Raw genomic sequence first — 15970 nt, 5'->3', positions numbered from 1 at the left:
TAATAAAACACACTTTTGGAAGCAGCAAACAGAGAGAAGACATATTGTTTCTGTAGCCATATTTTTCCATCAAGCTTGTGAGCAAATGTTGGGTGTGCATAATTCCTCTCCTCGGGAGCTCTACAGGGTTCCACAGCAATGTTTCCAAACTCCATTTCTCCAGTACACCCGACAGCACACATTTTTGTTGTAACCCGGGACATGCATACCTCATTCAACTCATTTAGGGCTTGATGATTTGTTGACAATTTGGGACCAATACATTTACTTGAGGACCATTACATTTTCAAATACGAGGATCTACCCTACTATTTTGAGTGGCTCTAAAATTGTGGATCTATGCAGTTAGGGAATGTGTTGGATGACATTTTAGAACAGCATAAACTTGGCAGTAGTCATCATAAAGCATGTAGTACTGGTGATTTAGAAATTGTTTCCCTTCCAGACAAAATGGAACCGTGCATTTATCCCAAACAGAAGTGGAATATCAGCCGTTCATTGAGTTCTTCATTACACAAAGGTTGAAAAGGACAATGGACTGCATGTGAAGTACAATACCAACCAAAATTTTGGATACAGTTACTCATTCAAGGGTTTTTCCTTTATGTTTACTATTTTCTACATTGTAGAAGAATAGTGAAGACATCAAAACTATGAAATAACACATGGAATCATGTAGTAACCAAAAAAGGGTTAAACCAATCAAAATATATTTTAGATTCTTCAAAGTAGCCACCCTTTGCCTTGATGACAGCTTTGCACACTCTTGGCATTCTCTCAACCAGCTTCACATGGAATGCTTTTCCAACCATCTTGAAGGATTTCCCACATATGCTGAGGACTTGTTGGCTGATTTTCCTTCACTCTACGGTCCAACTCATTCCAAACCATCTCAATTGGGTTGATGTTGGGTGATTGTGGAGGCCAGGTCATCTGATGGCCCACTCCATCACTCTCCTTCTTGGTAAAATAGCCCTTACACAGCCTGCAGGTGTGATGGGTCATTGTCCTGTTGAAAAACAAATGATAGTCCCACTAAGTGCAAACCAGATGGGATGGTGTATCGCTGTAGAATGCTGTGGTAGCCATGCTGGTTAAGTGTGCCTTGAATTCTAAATAAATCACTGACAGTGTCATCAGCAAAGCACCACCACACCTTCACCTCCATGCTTAACGGTTGGAACCACACATGCAGAGATAATCCGTTCACCTATTCTGCGTCTCACAAAGACTCAGGGTTTGAACCTAAATTATCATATTTGGACTCATCAGACCAAAGGACAGATTTCCTCCGGTCTAGTGTCAATTGCGCATGTTTCTTGGCCCAAGCAAGTCTCATCTTCTTATTGGTGTCCTTTAGTAGTGTTTTTTGTTGTTGCAGCAATTCGACCATAAACGCCTGATTTCACGCAGTCTCCTCTGAAGAGTTGATGTTGAGATTGTCTGTTACTTGAACTCTGTGAAGCATTTATTTGGGCTGCAATTTCTGAGGCTGGTAACTCTAATGAAATTATCCTCTGCAGCAGAGGTAACTCTGGGTCTTCCTTTCCTGTGGTGGTCCTTATGAGAGCCAGTTTCATCATAGTGCTTGATGGATTTTACGACTGCACTTGAAACTTTCCAAGTTCTTGACATTTTCTGCATTGACTGACCTTCACGTCTTAAAGCAATGATGGACTGTCATTTCTCTTTCCTTATTTGAGCTGTTCTTGCCATAATATGGACTTGGTCTTTTAAAAAATAGGGCTATCTTCTGTATACCACCCCTACCTTGTCACAACACAACTGATTGGCTCAAATGCATTTTAGAAGGAAAGAAATTCCACAAATGAACTTTTAACAAAGCCCACCGGTTAATTGAAATGCATTCCAGGTGACTACCTCATGAAGCTGGTTGAGAGAATGCCAAGAGTGTGCAAAGTTGTCATCAAGGCAACGGTGGCTACTTTAAAGAATCTCAAATATAACATATTTTGATTTGTTTAACACTTTTTTGGTTACTACATGATTCCATATGTGTTATTTCATAGTTTTGATGTCTTCACTATTATTCTACAATGTAGAAAGTAGTAAAAAATAAAGAAAAACCGTTGAATGAGTAGATGTGTCCAAACTTTTGACTGGTACTTTTGACTGGTACTTTTGACTGGTACTTTTGACTGGTACTTTTGACTGGTACTTTTGACTGGTACTGTATGTAGCGACAATTGTAAAGCAAAGGCTTTGGGATAAAACGGAGAACATACAAAACATTTCAGAGTAGGAGGTATACAGACATCGCAAGGAAAAACTGTCTGCATTATATGAAAGTGCAAGATACAATTGTAACTAAGGGCATATCACAAAACAACATACTGTAAGTCTGGTTCTGGAAATCTGAATTGAGGAACATACTATTGACTAATGTTGTCTTCAGACTACAAAATCAAGTCAGGAAATAAATGAATACATGGAGTGGCTTACATTCTCAGGCTCATCTTTCAGATTATTACTTCATAAAGCTTCATAATCATTACTGATGAAAGGAACGTTGATGGATTCCAACTGCCGCTACTTTATTGGGACACTAGGGGGAGCTAATTGGATTTCTTGGACCCTGCTTCAACACAATGGACAGATAGACATGTCTACTTAGTGCTCCTGTCCAGACATCTCTCATCAGGAACATCCATCCAACTACAGGGTTAAGGGTAATAAACACTCATTAGACCATTTCAATCAAGAATGGAAACATCAACAGGTGGCGTCACTATTGGGTAAATAAACAGTGTCTGTCCTTCTGCCTGTCCGTCTATCTGTCTGCAGCTGGGACTGATGTCACTCATGGTACTCTGAGAACCCTGCTGCTGCAGCTGCACCACCCAAGAAACAGTCAGTCAGAGAGGAGGGAAAAGGAAAGGGGAAATACAGAGAGAATAAGGAAGTGGGGAAAGGAGGCATGCAGACGGGATGGTGAAAAGGAAGGATGTACTTACCATACGTGTAAGGAAAGGAGGAGAGTTACAGAAACAGCAGAGCGAAGGATGTGTAGCCATGTCCAAGCAGTCAAACCACAATGCTGTTAAAAATCATCTGACTTTACAACCACAAACAACCTATGTTAGTCACACTAGAATAGCATACCGTTTATACAATGCACGTGCATAGACTTGAACTGACAAATACAGCAGTTGTGTCTAGGCTATCAGTTCTACAGAGCAGTAAAGTGCTGGATTTGAGTAAGAACTGTTATGTGTTACTTACTGAAATTAAGTTATTCTTGGACATGTGCACATTTGTCACAGATTCCCTGCTCTGTACTCAGCCCCTGTAATGTCCATGTATTCTCCCATAGAGAGAGCGAGAGAGAGGGGGAATTGGGAAAACTGTACGAACGCTATAGGAAAGTTTGGGGGAGGAGGTAGACTCTAGAAGGTAACCCCTCTCCCTCCGTCATACACTCCATCCCCTCCCCCTTCCTACCTTATTTGCTCACTCCCACCATCACTAACGCTCACTCTCATATTCAGTCGCGGCGGAGCTCAGGTCGGAATAACGGTGCGGGCGAATGATGCTGGGAATGATGCCTGCGGTTGGAGCCGTGGGAGTCGGGCTGTTCTGCGCTCTACTTGTCGCCTTCATGCCCGGTGGCATGTCAGACATAGCGACTCTGGTGCAGGACCCGGTCCGACCCGAATCGTCCCTGCTGAAGCCAAAAATCATGATCGCCATTCTGGCTCGCAACGCGGCGCACAGCCTGCCGCACTACCTGGGCTGCATCGACAGGCTAGACTACCCGAAGGAGCGGATCGCTATATGGTGAGAAACGCAACTAACTTTCTAATAACTTTCTTTTGGACAAATTGTCTTCAATACAGCACCAAATGACGTATAGATCCGCGCACCCGCCACTATTCCGGATTTGCACTTTATTAGGCTACAAAAAGTAGCCAACATAAAGCTGTTTTTGCTGCAGGATAATATAATAAGAACCTCATGTCCACGTAAAGAACAGAGATGCCGCTGTCAGCGTGAACGTGACCTGTTGCTGTGTTTTACAACGCGCTCTCCTTGCGTGTCTCCCGGGTTCCTAATTTCATGTTAGGATCAGATGAAAGGGTAGAGGATGTTAATGATGGTGCTATTTTTCTTTACGCACACACTGCGGAAATCAGGGGTCCTAAAACAGCTTCCGGGGATGGGGGCCCCTTCATTTTCCATAGGCAGTTAAAGTTTAAGGATCGTGATTGCAGTAATAAGGCCTGGCCAGCAGGCAGCCTGCCTGGAGATGCGAGAGAGTACGTAGACACCAGACACTGAGCGGCTCTGACAGCGGCACAGAAGGTGGGAGCTCAGCTAGCACACTAAGGAAGTCATGCGTAAAGTGCAGTGGAGAGAATCACGGGAGAAATGGAGCGATCTGGATGACTAGTCTACAGGGACAAAACAAGTCAGTACAGAAGCATGTGGAGACTGCCCAGATACCTCTTCTGTTGCACATGACAACGACACTTTTTGAGAGACTTGATATTGTATTTGATGCATTTTCTCTGTTTCTGCCAGAATTGCTGTCATGCCCTGTGGGGTGCTTTTGTATTTTGTGTTCCACTCATCCTTTCAAACACTTGCTGTTGTTTGCAGCTTTATGTCTTTCTGCTTCTCAATGAGACCATGCACCTCCCAACACACACACACACACACACACTAGGTCTAGACCCACTAGGACCTCTTCCGCAAGAGTAAACGGCCAAATGACTGAGCCAACATGTTTATGTGGAGCCCTTTAACTAACAAAGAAAGGGGCCTAGACCCATCAATCCCACTTGTGGCATCCAGCACACAGCCACACACTGGATAGAGACAGTAGAATCAGACACTATGGAGCCTGTGGTTCTGTTTGGAGCAGGGCTCTGCTCAGTTGAGCCTGAAATGTGGTCTTATGCATCTGCCCCAGATTGAATCCTATAGAGGCATTTTGATTTTCCACAGGAAAGTAAAAGTTCGGATTCAGTACGTTTTACTGATAGTGTACTGTACCTGACTTATAAACATCCACAGTGAAGTTCATCTGACTTTACATCTTCCATGACCTCAGAAAGCAGATTCTCCCATATTTACCACTGTACACCCTCTTTTCTACCTCTCTCTTTATCTCTCTTCTCCCCTCCATAGCCGTCCTGAGAGTCAAAACAGTTTGCGTTTGACTGAGCACTAAGCAAAGTAATTTAGGGAGGGACGAAAAGTCCCAGCGTAGCCTGAGGGTTGAACCAGCTGTGGAACATAATGTCCACATAGCACAGCCAGATGTATAGAAGCAGCAGACCCTATAGCAGGGTTCCCCAACTGGCGGCTCGCAGGCTGAAATTGGCCAGAGAGTGGTTTGATTTGGTCCCCCATGTCTTCTGAGCAAAAATGTTAATTGTTGGACACAAAAGACTGTAAAAACACAAGGAAACCAGCTCCAAGTGATTTTAATTTTGGAAATCTGTTCCCAAGAATTCAAACGCACAGTAGAGAGACTCGAGATAATTTACAAATGTAAGCAAGGTTTGAAATTATTATGTTTTAGTCAAATATGATATCTGTTTGAGCTCCTTGCGGTCAATTTGCAGTCTACAAATTATTTCAAATTATGTTCTGGCCGCCTGACGATCTACTCAAGAAAAATCGTCTCGCGGCTGAATCTAGTTGATGATCCCTGCTGTATAGGATCTGTCTGCTGCTGCACTCTACTGTCTGTCTGGAAGCTTCCTCTGAGTCAGAACCGATAAGGTCTCAGTACAGCTCTGCATGCTCTCAATACTGACTGCCAATGAGAAGTGTTTGGCAAAGAGACATTTATTGGGTGGCTGAGCAGCCTAAAGTAGACGTTCAGTGTTGATAATCACTATACCATGAAGAAGAGTTTTGTAAGTATGACAATCTGCCAGAGCTAGACTAGAAAATGAGTCAAAATGTTTCTCCCAAGCTTGCCTCAAATCTCACTGTTTCTAGGTGGTGTATTTCACTCGGGTTCTTATATAAGAGAGGAAAATCCATGCTCACTGTTGCTGTGATCATTTAATTGTTTTGTAAGTGCATGAGCCAACAGCCTCCTCCCATCCTTTTATGACAGTATTGTAAATGTCATACAACACACAACAAATGTCAAATGTTGTCATTCTGTTTTACAAACTAGTGGAACCAGGTCCCCATGAGAATGTGTTTTCAAATGTTGAAATACATATGCATTGTATAAACAGCTGTAGTTATACAACTTCTATAAAGAGAGAGGTAGTGAAAAGCAACAGAAGTGGTAGAGTTCCAGTTTCTGGCCAGCAGATTAAATTCTGCTGGCCACAGACCTGGTGCCAGTGGCTGATTAATGTGTGTGTGTGCTTGCATGTGTGCGTGTGTTTGTTCTGGGGCTGAAGGGTAGAGCTTGGATACTACTCATCTTTCAATTCCCCCCTGCTCTCCCCTGGGACAAGGAGGCTGTCACTGTTCAAGTGAGAAATCAAATGGGGGAAAAGTGTGTGTTAGTGTGTGTGTATATTTAGGGGTACATGCAGGTTTCTTCTCTGTGATGGCTGGAGGAAGAGCAGTCTGTGTGTATGATAGAGAAAGAGTGGTTGGGATAACTCACTCTCCCAATAGAAGGCTTCAGTAGTCTGAAAATCAAAGGGAGGTATCTGAGTCTGACAGAGATGACTAAGAGAGAGGTGAGAGAGTCTCTCACTGTGCTGCAAAAGAATTCAGGGAATTAGGGGGAAAAGGGAGACAGGGGGCGGGGACGCAGGGTGGTCGGTAGGCTTGTGTTGAGAATTACCCTGTGGCACTGAGCAGGTTAGTGAGTGAAGCCACATTCCAGCCATGCTCAAACAGTGTACCCTCCTCTCTCTCCCCCCACCTCCTTCCCCTGCCCTCAGGACAACACTAAGCTGGCCACAGGCCAACGATTGGACAAGGGCCAGAACCCAGGCTCGTGATTGGTTGATATAATTTTTATTTTTTTATTTATCCATTATTTTACCAGGTAAGTTGACTGAGAACACATTCTCATTTACAGCAACGACCTGGGGAATAGTTACTGGGGAGAGGAGGGGGATGAATGAGCCAATTGTAAACTGGGGATTATTAGGTGACCGTGATGGTTTGAGGGCCAGATTGGGAATTTAGCCAGGACACTGGGGTTAACACCCCTACTCTTACAATAAGTGCCATGGGATCTATAATGACCTCAGAGAGTCAGGACACCCGTTTAACGTCCCAGCCGAAAGACGGCAAAGAGAATGTGACTCAGCCCTGTGATTGGTCCCCAGAGGTCATGACTCTGTGTTGTGACTGGAGTAGAAGGTTGAGCTCATCATTGGGGCAGTGTTCAGGAGTAACTCCGTAGCCTGGAGCTGAGTCTGTGGGCTATTTATGGGAAGTGCTTTTCCAGGTGGTGAAAGTGAACTGAAGAGAGATGATTTGTTGCTGTGTTTTGACTGACAACAGAATCTGTTCTCTGAACTTTGTTTGTGTGAAAAAACCTAATAAATAGATTCCATTGTCGTTTCTATACTCTCCATATTACATCTTTGATGATGATAATGTGATGCACAAACTATGAAGTCTGAACCACAACAGTGTCGTGTCTTTGGCTATGCCGGATTAAGTGATATGACATGCTATTTTATAAAATAATTACTATTTGTAGCTCCCTTCAGTAACTACGAGCACAACCGTTCCTTGATTTTAACTGGCGGCTTTATTCTGTAGTTTTAGTCAGAATTATCACCTTCCGTGAGAACTATAAAGTAAATGAAAAATACAGTTAAGCACACTCTTACAACCTTATCTTACGAGTGACTTATTAGCTTGGTATAACTCTGAAGTGCTTACATACATAACAGTTTAACCGGCGTTATAACGGGTTCAGATTAAACACATGAATAAAGGAAAAATACCTCATTGGCTGCTTATTACAGAAGGGAGGAAATCAAACTTCACACTTATTATTCCTGGCATGAATTCACACTTCATCCTAACATACACTCTTCAACCATTATGAACTACACCCGATGACCTGAAAACTTAGCTAACGCAGCGCAGGATTGCCTTCCCTCCAAAAGTGTGTTGCTACAATAAGGATCCCCGTTACAACAGTATTAGCTACGTAGTTCCGCTTGTATTATCATTTCCCCCGCACAGCGGATACGTAAACAATTCAAACAAAAGACAACGACATAACCTGTAAGTCTAACTGTCAGTTACACTATTACCTGATTACTATTACCTGATTGAGCTAATCATGTAAATGTGATTAACTAGAGAGTCGGGCACCACAAAATAATATTTATAGAGCTGTTATCTTCCGAATAAACTCTTAAAGACCTAGTAATATTTTACATCAATAGCAGTCAATATCAATCTTCACCTTAATTCGGTCTCATCTGAAAGTTGTAAGTTCTTAGTTATCTGCACAAACCCTGGCTAACAATTTGAATCAGGAATACAAAATTGGGTTTAATTATTTATTTACTAAATACCTAACTAATCACACAGAATTACACATACACATAATTAAATCATAACTTGATTACAAATTATGTCATAAAGGAAAACATCCCTAGCAGGTGGAACAGATATGACAGCTTGTTACACAAAAGAAGAGGGGCTGGGTTGAGTGAAGGAGCGGGAAGACTGAGGAACAAAGGCCAAAGCTGTGCTATCGTAAATACAGTATCTTATGCATTCTAAATTACCGCCCATTTGGAAAAGGAAAATGCAATAAATATTTACTCTGAGCTGCGCTTCAGTAGGTTGGTGGTAGATGGAAGGCCGTGTTGCCAAACCGAATGTCCTTTGTCCTTTGAAGAATGTCTCTGGTGGTCAATTGGATACGTTGTAGTAACGTCGTTGTGTGGTAGACGGAATACTCTGTCTGTTCCTTCCTAACCTGCGTTTGCAGCTGCGGTTGCTAACTCAACGGCTAGGAGGTATCACTTCTGTAGTGAATAAGAGTTCAAAGTTCGTTCTGTAGTTATTATCTGAATCATTCTGACATAGGACCGTCGTCCTACATCCCCGGAACAGGAAGTTCTATTGTCGACAAGGCTTTATATAGGAAGGGAGAAAAGGGGTGTGTTTCATAGTTTACAACTTCTGTCTCTTCACGTGGGCAGGCCACTGAGTGAGCAGCCCTATCTTATGAAACCCGCATCTCACATTTTAGTAGACTTTCCACTGTATAGTTTATGTCACCTTATCATTGATGAGAATGTCTCAGATGACAACCGAACTGACATTATATTTATTAAGTACCACCGAAAATGTTCAATTGTTCGGATTACCAGAATATAGTTCATTTCCCCCCACCTACTGATGTTCCCATAATCTCTATGTTAACCAAGGGTTTTGCAAATGTAACCTCAGTAGGGTAGAGAGAGGAAAAGGGGGGGAAGAGGTATTTATGACTGTCATAAACCTCCCCCCAGGCCAACGTCATGACAACAGAAAAGTATGAACAACAACCATCATTTTTCAATGATACTGTATATGACTGAAAACACCATCTAAACCATGTGTGCCTCAGCTATTATGACAGACATCGTCAAGGACTCCAGTCACCCGAGCCACGGACTGTTCACTCTGTTACCATCTGGTCCTGGACCAAAAGGCTCTGAGAGAGCTTCTACTACCAGGCCATCAGACTGCTGACAAGCTAAACCTAGCTGTCTCCCTGCACTTTAGAGACTATTTACACCAGATAACCAATACATTATTACCGTAGAAATGATTTGTACTGACTACCCACACATCCAACCCTTACACACAAATGTACACACAAACACCCATAAACACACACACACACGCACACGCACTCTAAGAGCTCACATACACTCACACGCAAAGTCAACTCTGCTGTTGTAATATATACTATTGATTCCACTGCCCACATTATATTTGTATATCCAGTCCATTATTGTAATGCACACTACCTCTTCTATTACTTCTAATACTTGCCATAATTGATTTTTGATGAATGTACTGCATTGTTGTGCTAGCTAGCGCATAAGCATTTCCCTGCACCTTTTATACCTGCTGTAAACTGTGTGTGACAAATACATTTGATTAGATGTATATAATGTCACTATCACAGGGAAATTGCAGTGGTTGCCAACAACATTCTAAACTTTAAAGGACATGATGAGAGATGTGTCTGTATCTTATAGCTCCCATTGTCAGTTTTGATGGTGTGTTGTGTTACTGGCTCTGCTGCAGATCTGCTCTTTACGAGGCTGGGATCTCTATCTCTATTCCATATCTCCCAGTCCCATCCTTTGGTGGGGAGATAGGTAGCAGATCCACCTGTTACCAGGTGGATGTTCTTCAGAAGTTTAATGTTTTCAAAGTGTATAATGCCATTATAGTAAAAGATAAACCAGGAGCGTTTTGGAGTTTTTGAAGTGCTGCCTACTCAAACACGACCCTTGCTTCCAAAAATCTCCCTTTCTACCGGATAACAATACTGGATCCAGAATTCCAAACACCAACTATTTCCCAATGGATGTCTTTTTAATCATGTCAGGAGGGGAGCCTTTGACATTTTTGGTGGTAATTGTTTTAAAGAAAGGACAAGAGAAGATTTTGTGGGATTTGAAGCAGCCAATTTGGGCTCTGATTTCTCTCTCTCTCTTTCTCGTTTTCCTTCTCTTGGTCTCTCTCTTTCTCTTTGTGGATTAGATCATATCGCTGGCACATGGCTGGTATGTGAGTGTGTGTTTGATTATCCTTAGTGCTCTGGCCCAGTTACAGTCTGTTGGGGTCTGCATGTGGTGGTGGTGCGGTGTGTATCTGTGTATTTCTACTAGCCTTGGGCCAGACTTGTGCTTAGTGAAGGCAGTAACTCAGTGACACAGGAACTCCATCACTCATACAACAGAGAGAGTACCACCTCCTAACTCACACAACAGAACACACACTTATGATTCATTCAACACATTCCATTTTCACATGAGGAGTGTTAATACTCAGCCAGTGGTTTCTTCATAAAACCTGAGAGGAGATGGGACTATCCCCAGACCTGTGTCTGCCAGCAGAGAGAACAGCTCCATGTCCCCTGCCAGGAGTTGTGGCTGTACTCAGAACAGCCCTGGCCATGTGTCAGTGAATCCCCAGAGGAGAACTGAAACATTACACATAGATGGGCCTGTTGGCATGGAAGTGATTGTCTCTTGACCAGTAGTTCCAGAGGTGGTGTTGGATAAAATTGTGAATTATTTTCCCTGCTGCCCGTCTATTCCAGCACATACTAGCAGGCCAACAATGGATTTAGCTAATGCTGAAACAGAATGGCATCCAGACAGGCAAAACATTCTATTTCTCTTCAGAAAGACAGGAAAAGACTGAGAGAGAAAGAGAGGTGGGGAGGTGTGTTTCAGTTTAAGTGTTTTAAGGGGTGTTTTGTGTGTGTGTGAGAGAGGGAGAGAGAGGGAGAGGGAGGTGGGGAAGCTGTGTAAACTGTTTTGAGGGATGTTACAAATGATTTATTCAGCAGTGGCCGGAAGGACTTCATGTTGTCACAGAGGAACTATACTTTTAGCCAAGTCAGTCTGTCTGTGTGTGTCATCACCCTGGTTTAACCACAGAGGCACTCTGTACTACCCCTGTTCACCTTCTCTTACTCTATATCCCTCCCTTTCTCCCTCTCTCTTTCCCTCCCTCGCCTTTCTCTCTGCCTTTCTCATTTTCCCTTACAAACTAAATTATTGTGATTGTATGTTTTTTTATCACTGCATTTATCTAGACATCACAGAGTATGAAATATTTGTTTTGCTGTCTGTGTATTTCATGTGAGTGAAAATGACATGTGAATTTGAACGTGATTTGGAGGTAGCATAGTGGTTAAGAGCATTGTTGGTTAGAATCCCTGAGCCGACGAGTTGAAAAATCTGTCAATGTGCCATTGAGCAAGGCTCTTAACCCTGGCTCCTCCGGTAAGACACTCTGTATAAGAGCGTCTGCTAAATGAACAACATTTATATTTTTGTGAAGGACGTATGTGAGGTAGGACAGAGGGCAAAAACACATGGATTTTCTGACTGATTATATTTGGAAGTTGTGTGGCCTGATTGAGAGTGTGTATGGATAAGTCAAGGTAGGTCATGGTGTGGGAGGATGAGGTAAGATGGGGTGTTATATAGGCTCTTGGGGGGAGGAGCTACACCTGGCTCATTCTGCCTTGTGTTGACGGTGAAGGTTCTGAGGAATACGGCTAGGAGGTCTCAATCACCCCTTCACCCTCCCTCCCCGACAGGCCAGCATGTATTGCTGCAGCGACGTCAGCCTGGGGGGAGGGGAGTTACTGCAGAATGCACACACACATACAGTTGAAGTCGGACGTTTACATACACCTTAGCCAAATACATTTAAATTCAGTTTTTCACAATTCCTGACATTTAATCCTAGTAAAAATGTCCTGTTTTAGGTCAGTTAGGATCACCACTTTATTTTAAGAATATGAAATGTCAGAATAATAGTAGGGAGAATGATTTATTTCAGCTTTTATTTCTTTCATCACATTCCCAGTGGGTCAGAAGTTTACATACACTCAATTCGTATTTGGTAACATTGCCTTTAAATTTTTAACTTGGGTCAAATGTTTTGGGTAGCCTTCCACAAGCTTCCCACAATAAGTTGGTTGAATTTTGGCCCATTCCCCCTGACAGAGCTGGTGTAACTGAGTCAGGGTTGTAGGGCTCCTCCTCACAACATGATGCTGCCACCCCCACAACATGATGCTGCCACCCCCGTGCTTCACAGTTGGGATGGTATTCTTCGGCTTGCAAGCCTCCCCCTTTTTCCTCCAAACATAACAATGGTCGTTATGGCCAAACAGTTCTATTTTTGTTTCATCAGACCATAGGAAATTTCTCCAAGAATTATGATCTTTGTCCCCATGTGCAAACCTTAGTCTGGCTTTTTTTATGGAGATTTTGGAGCAGTGGCTTCTCCCTTGCTGAGCAGACTTTCATTTTTTTTCTTAATTTAACTAGGCAAGTCAGTTAAGAACCAATTCTTATTTTCAATGACGGCCTGGGAACACTGGGTTACCTGCTTTGTTCAGGGGCAGAACGACAGACCTTGTCAGCTCGGGGATTCGATCTTGCAACCTTTCGGTTACTAGTCCAACACTCTAACCACAACACTCTAACTTGCCGCCCCAGGTCATGTTGATATAGGACTTGTTTTACTGTGAATATAGATACTTTTGTACCTGTTTCCTCCAGCATCTTCACAAGATCCTTTGCTGTTGTTCTGGGTTTGATTTGTACGTTCATCTCTAGGAGACAGAACGCGTCTCCTTCCTGAGCGGTATGAGGGCTGCGTGGTCCCATGGTGTTAATACTTGCGTACTATTGCTTGTACATATGAACATGGTACCTTCAGCCGTTTAGGAAATTGCTCCCAAGGATGAACCAGACTTGTGGAGGTTTATCATTTTTTTTCTGAGGTCTCGACTGATTTCTTTTAATTTTCCGATGATGTCAAGCAAAGAGGCACTGAGTTTGACAGTAGGCCTTGAAATACATCCACAGGTACACCTCCAATTGAATCAAATTATGTCAATTAGCCTATCAGAAGCTTCTAAAGCCATGACATAATTTTCTGGATTTTTCCAATCTGTTTAAAGGCACAGTCAACTTAGTGTATGTAAACTTCTGACCCACTGGAATTGTGATACAGTGAATTATAAGTGAAATAATCTGTCTGTAAACAATTGTTGGAAAAATTACTTGTGTCATGCACAAGGTAGATGTCCTAACCAACTTTCCAAAACTATAGTTTGTTAACAAGAAATTTGTGGAGTGGTTGAAAAACAAGTTTTAATGACTCCAACCTAAGTGTATGTAAACTTCTGACTTCAACTGTAGGTAAAGTGATTTAAGTCTGTTAACACTAGATACGGTAAAAGGGCATGTCCAATGCCGATAAGATGGAAGGATTTTAGGCCTCGTAACTTTCACTTGAGTGTTTGTTCAGTGTTTTTGGGCCAGGTGTAACCCTTCTGTCCCCTGACCCCTCCCATTGATCTTGCTCAATGTCAGCTCATCACACCCCCTCCTCACTGATGAAAGGCATAGCCAGTCCAGGTGGGACTGATAGATCGAGGAGAGAGGGATAGAGAGAGAAAGAGATGGCAAGAGTGTGTAGGTGAAACCTAATAGCATGTGGTGTCCAGATGAGGATCATAAAGAGAGAAAGTAGAGCTGCAGCGCTCCAGGACTGAAAATAATAAGCCATAGAGTTACTGTAAACCTCAAAGAGGGCAGAGCGGAGGAACAAAGGGACGGATGAGGGAAAAGAGGGAGGGAGGAAGACTGGATAAGTGTCCAATCTAACCCCCCAGAGCCTGGATTGTCAAACACCTTCAAAATGAGCTGACATTTTAACACGCTCTCTCACACATACAAAACACAAACACACATGAACAGAAGTGCTAAAACACACATTCTGATGCTATGTACACCTATGAGTGTACAGATTTAAAAAATACAATTATACAGTATCCCACAAGCACATTTTCCCTTTCACACATCATTGGCATTGGATTTCAGGCTTGGCAGCAGTGCCTGTGAGTGTGGTTAGGGGGATGTGGGGGTGACCAGGGACTCAAGCTGCTGCTCTGTACCCTCCTTGGTTGATTCAGCCCTGGGGAGAGGAAATTGAGAAGCCTGGAAAGGATAGATCCTGCCGGAAACAGGAAATGCATGTGTGGAATAGGAGATGGAGAGAGGAGATGGAATGATGAAGAGTCACCTAAATAAATGAAAGAAGAGACACAAAGGTGAAAGATAGAAAACCTGGCCTGTGTGCCTGCCTGTCCTCTGCCTGTACAGGCCCATAGAATCCACACACGTGCACACACACATCACGCACCAACTGTTATCTTACATAAGGCAAAATGAGATGCTGCTTCCCTAATAGAAAATATCATAGTGTACCTACTTTACCTACTTCTAATACAGAGCTGTGTGTTATGGCTGAAAGGGGCTGATCTAGTGAAGAATGACGTATAGTCAGAAACCTTCAACTGCTAAAATGCTTGAATAGGCTCCCTCTGGAATTGTGGGCAGATTTGAAAACGTTAACATTTTAGTGGGGAATGTGAAAACCTAACCATATTGTCACCTGTTTGTTTTGTCTGTGTTCTAATGAGCATGGTGAGACATTTACTAAATAGGTTTTAGTTAGTATGAGATACAATCCATCTAACATATTTGTCTCTGTGACCTCACTGACTTGTATAAGGATGGCAAGGGAACAAAGGTATGAGATGCAAACGCATGCTCTTGCACGCATACATGCACACACACGCATCCTCATACAGAACGTATGGAGATTCTTCTGTTTCTGAGCTTCTCACAGATCCACCCTATTCAAATCCTAGCCCAGAGCTAATTTGAAAATGACAGGTACCAACACATTTATTTCCTCCAGCAATATGGAATTTCATGGTTGAAAAAGACATGTCAAAGAGAGTGTGCACATCCATTCATTACCTCCACTAAAGGTGTTTTACCCAGTGACAGAGACCAGTTGTCAGAAGAGGGACTCATCCTTTACAGCACGTGTCAAACTCATTCCACAGAGGCCCGAGTGTCTGCGGCTTTTCGCTCCTCTCTTGTACTTGATTGATGAACTAAGGTCACTGATGAGCAAATAACTCCCCTCACCTGGTTGTCTAAGTCTTAAAGTTTAACACCCCTGCTTTACAGTTTACGTCCACAAACACACACACACACTCACTGTTTTAAACACACACACACACACACACACACACACACACACACACACACACACACACACACACACACACACACACACACACACACACACACACACACAGGGTTGTTATTAACCCCAGGATTACCCCTGTGGTCCTTCAGGCAGTAAGGCCTACATTCTCTCTCCAGCTGGACTGACTATGTCTGTCTGGAGGTCTGTTAGTGTCTGGGTGTTA

The 15970-nt window shown here is 42.9% G+C and overlaps 1 protein-coding gene across 1 annotated transcript in view; it reads left to right on the top strand.

Moving 5' to 3' along the window:
• Nucleotides 1–3489: 3489 nt before the first annotated feature.
• Nucleotides 3490–15970, top strand: part of LOC112239857 (procollagen galactosyltransferase 2) — a 30279-nt gene continuing 17798 nt past the window's right edge. The window contains exon 1 of the mRNA XM_042308684.1: nt 3490–3798. Coding sequence (XP_042164618.1) covers nt 3548–3798 — 251 coding nt within the window. The 5' untranslated portion in view covers nt 3490–3547. The remainder of the gene's footprint in view (nt 3799–15970) is intronic.

The sequence above is a fragment of the Oncorhynchus tshawytscha genome, linkage group LG01, assembly GCF_018296145.1.
Source record: "Oncorhynchus tshawytscha isolate Ot180627B linkage group LG01, Otsh_v2.0, whole genome shotgun sequence".
Lineage (NCBI taxonomy): Eukaryota > Metazoa > Chordata > Actinopteri > Salmoniformes > Salmonidae > Oncorhynchus > Oncorhynchus tshawytscha.
The sequence above is the reverse complement of the archived record's forward strand: the minus strand, read 5'-3'. Positions and strand labels throughout refer to the sequence as shown.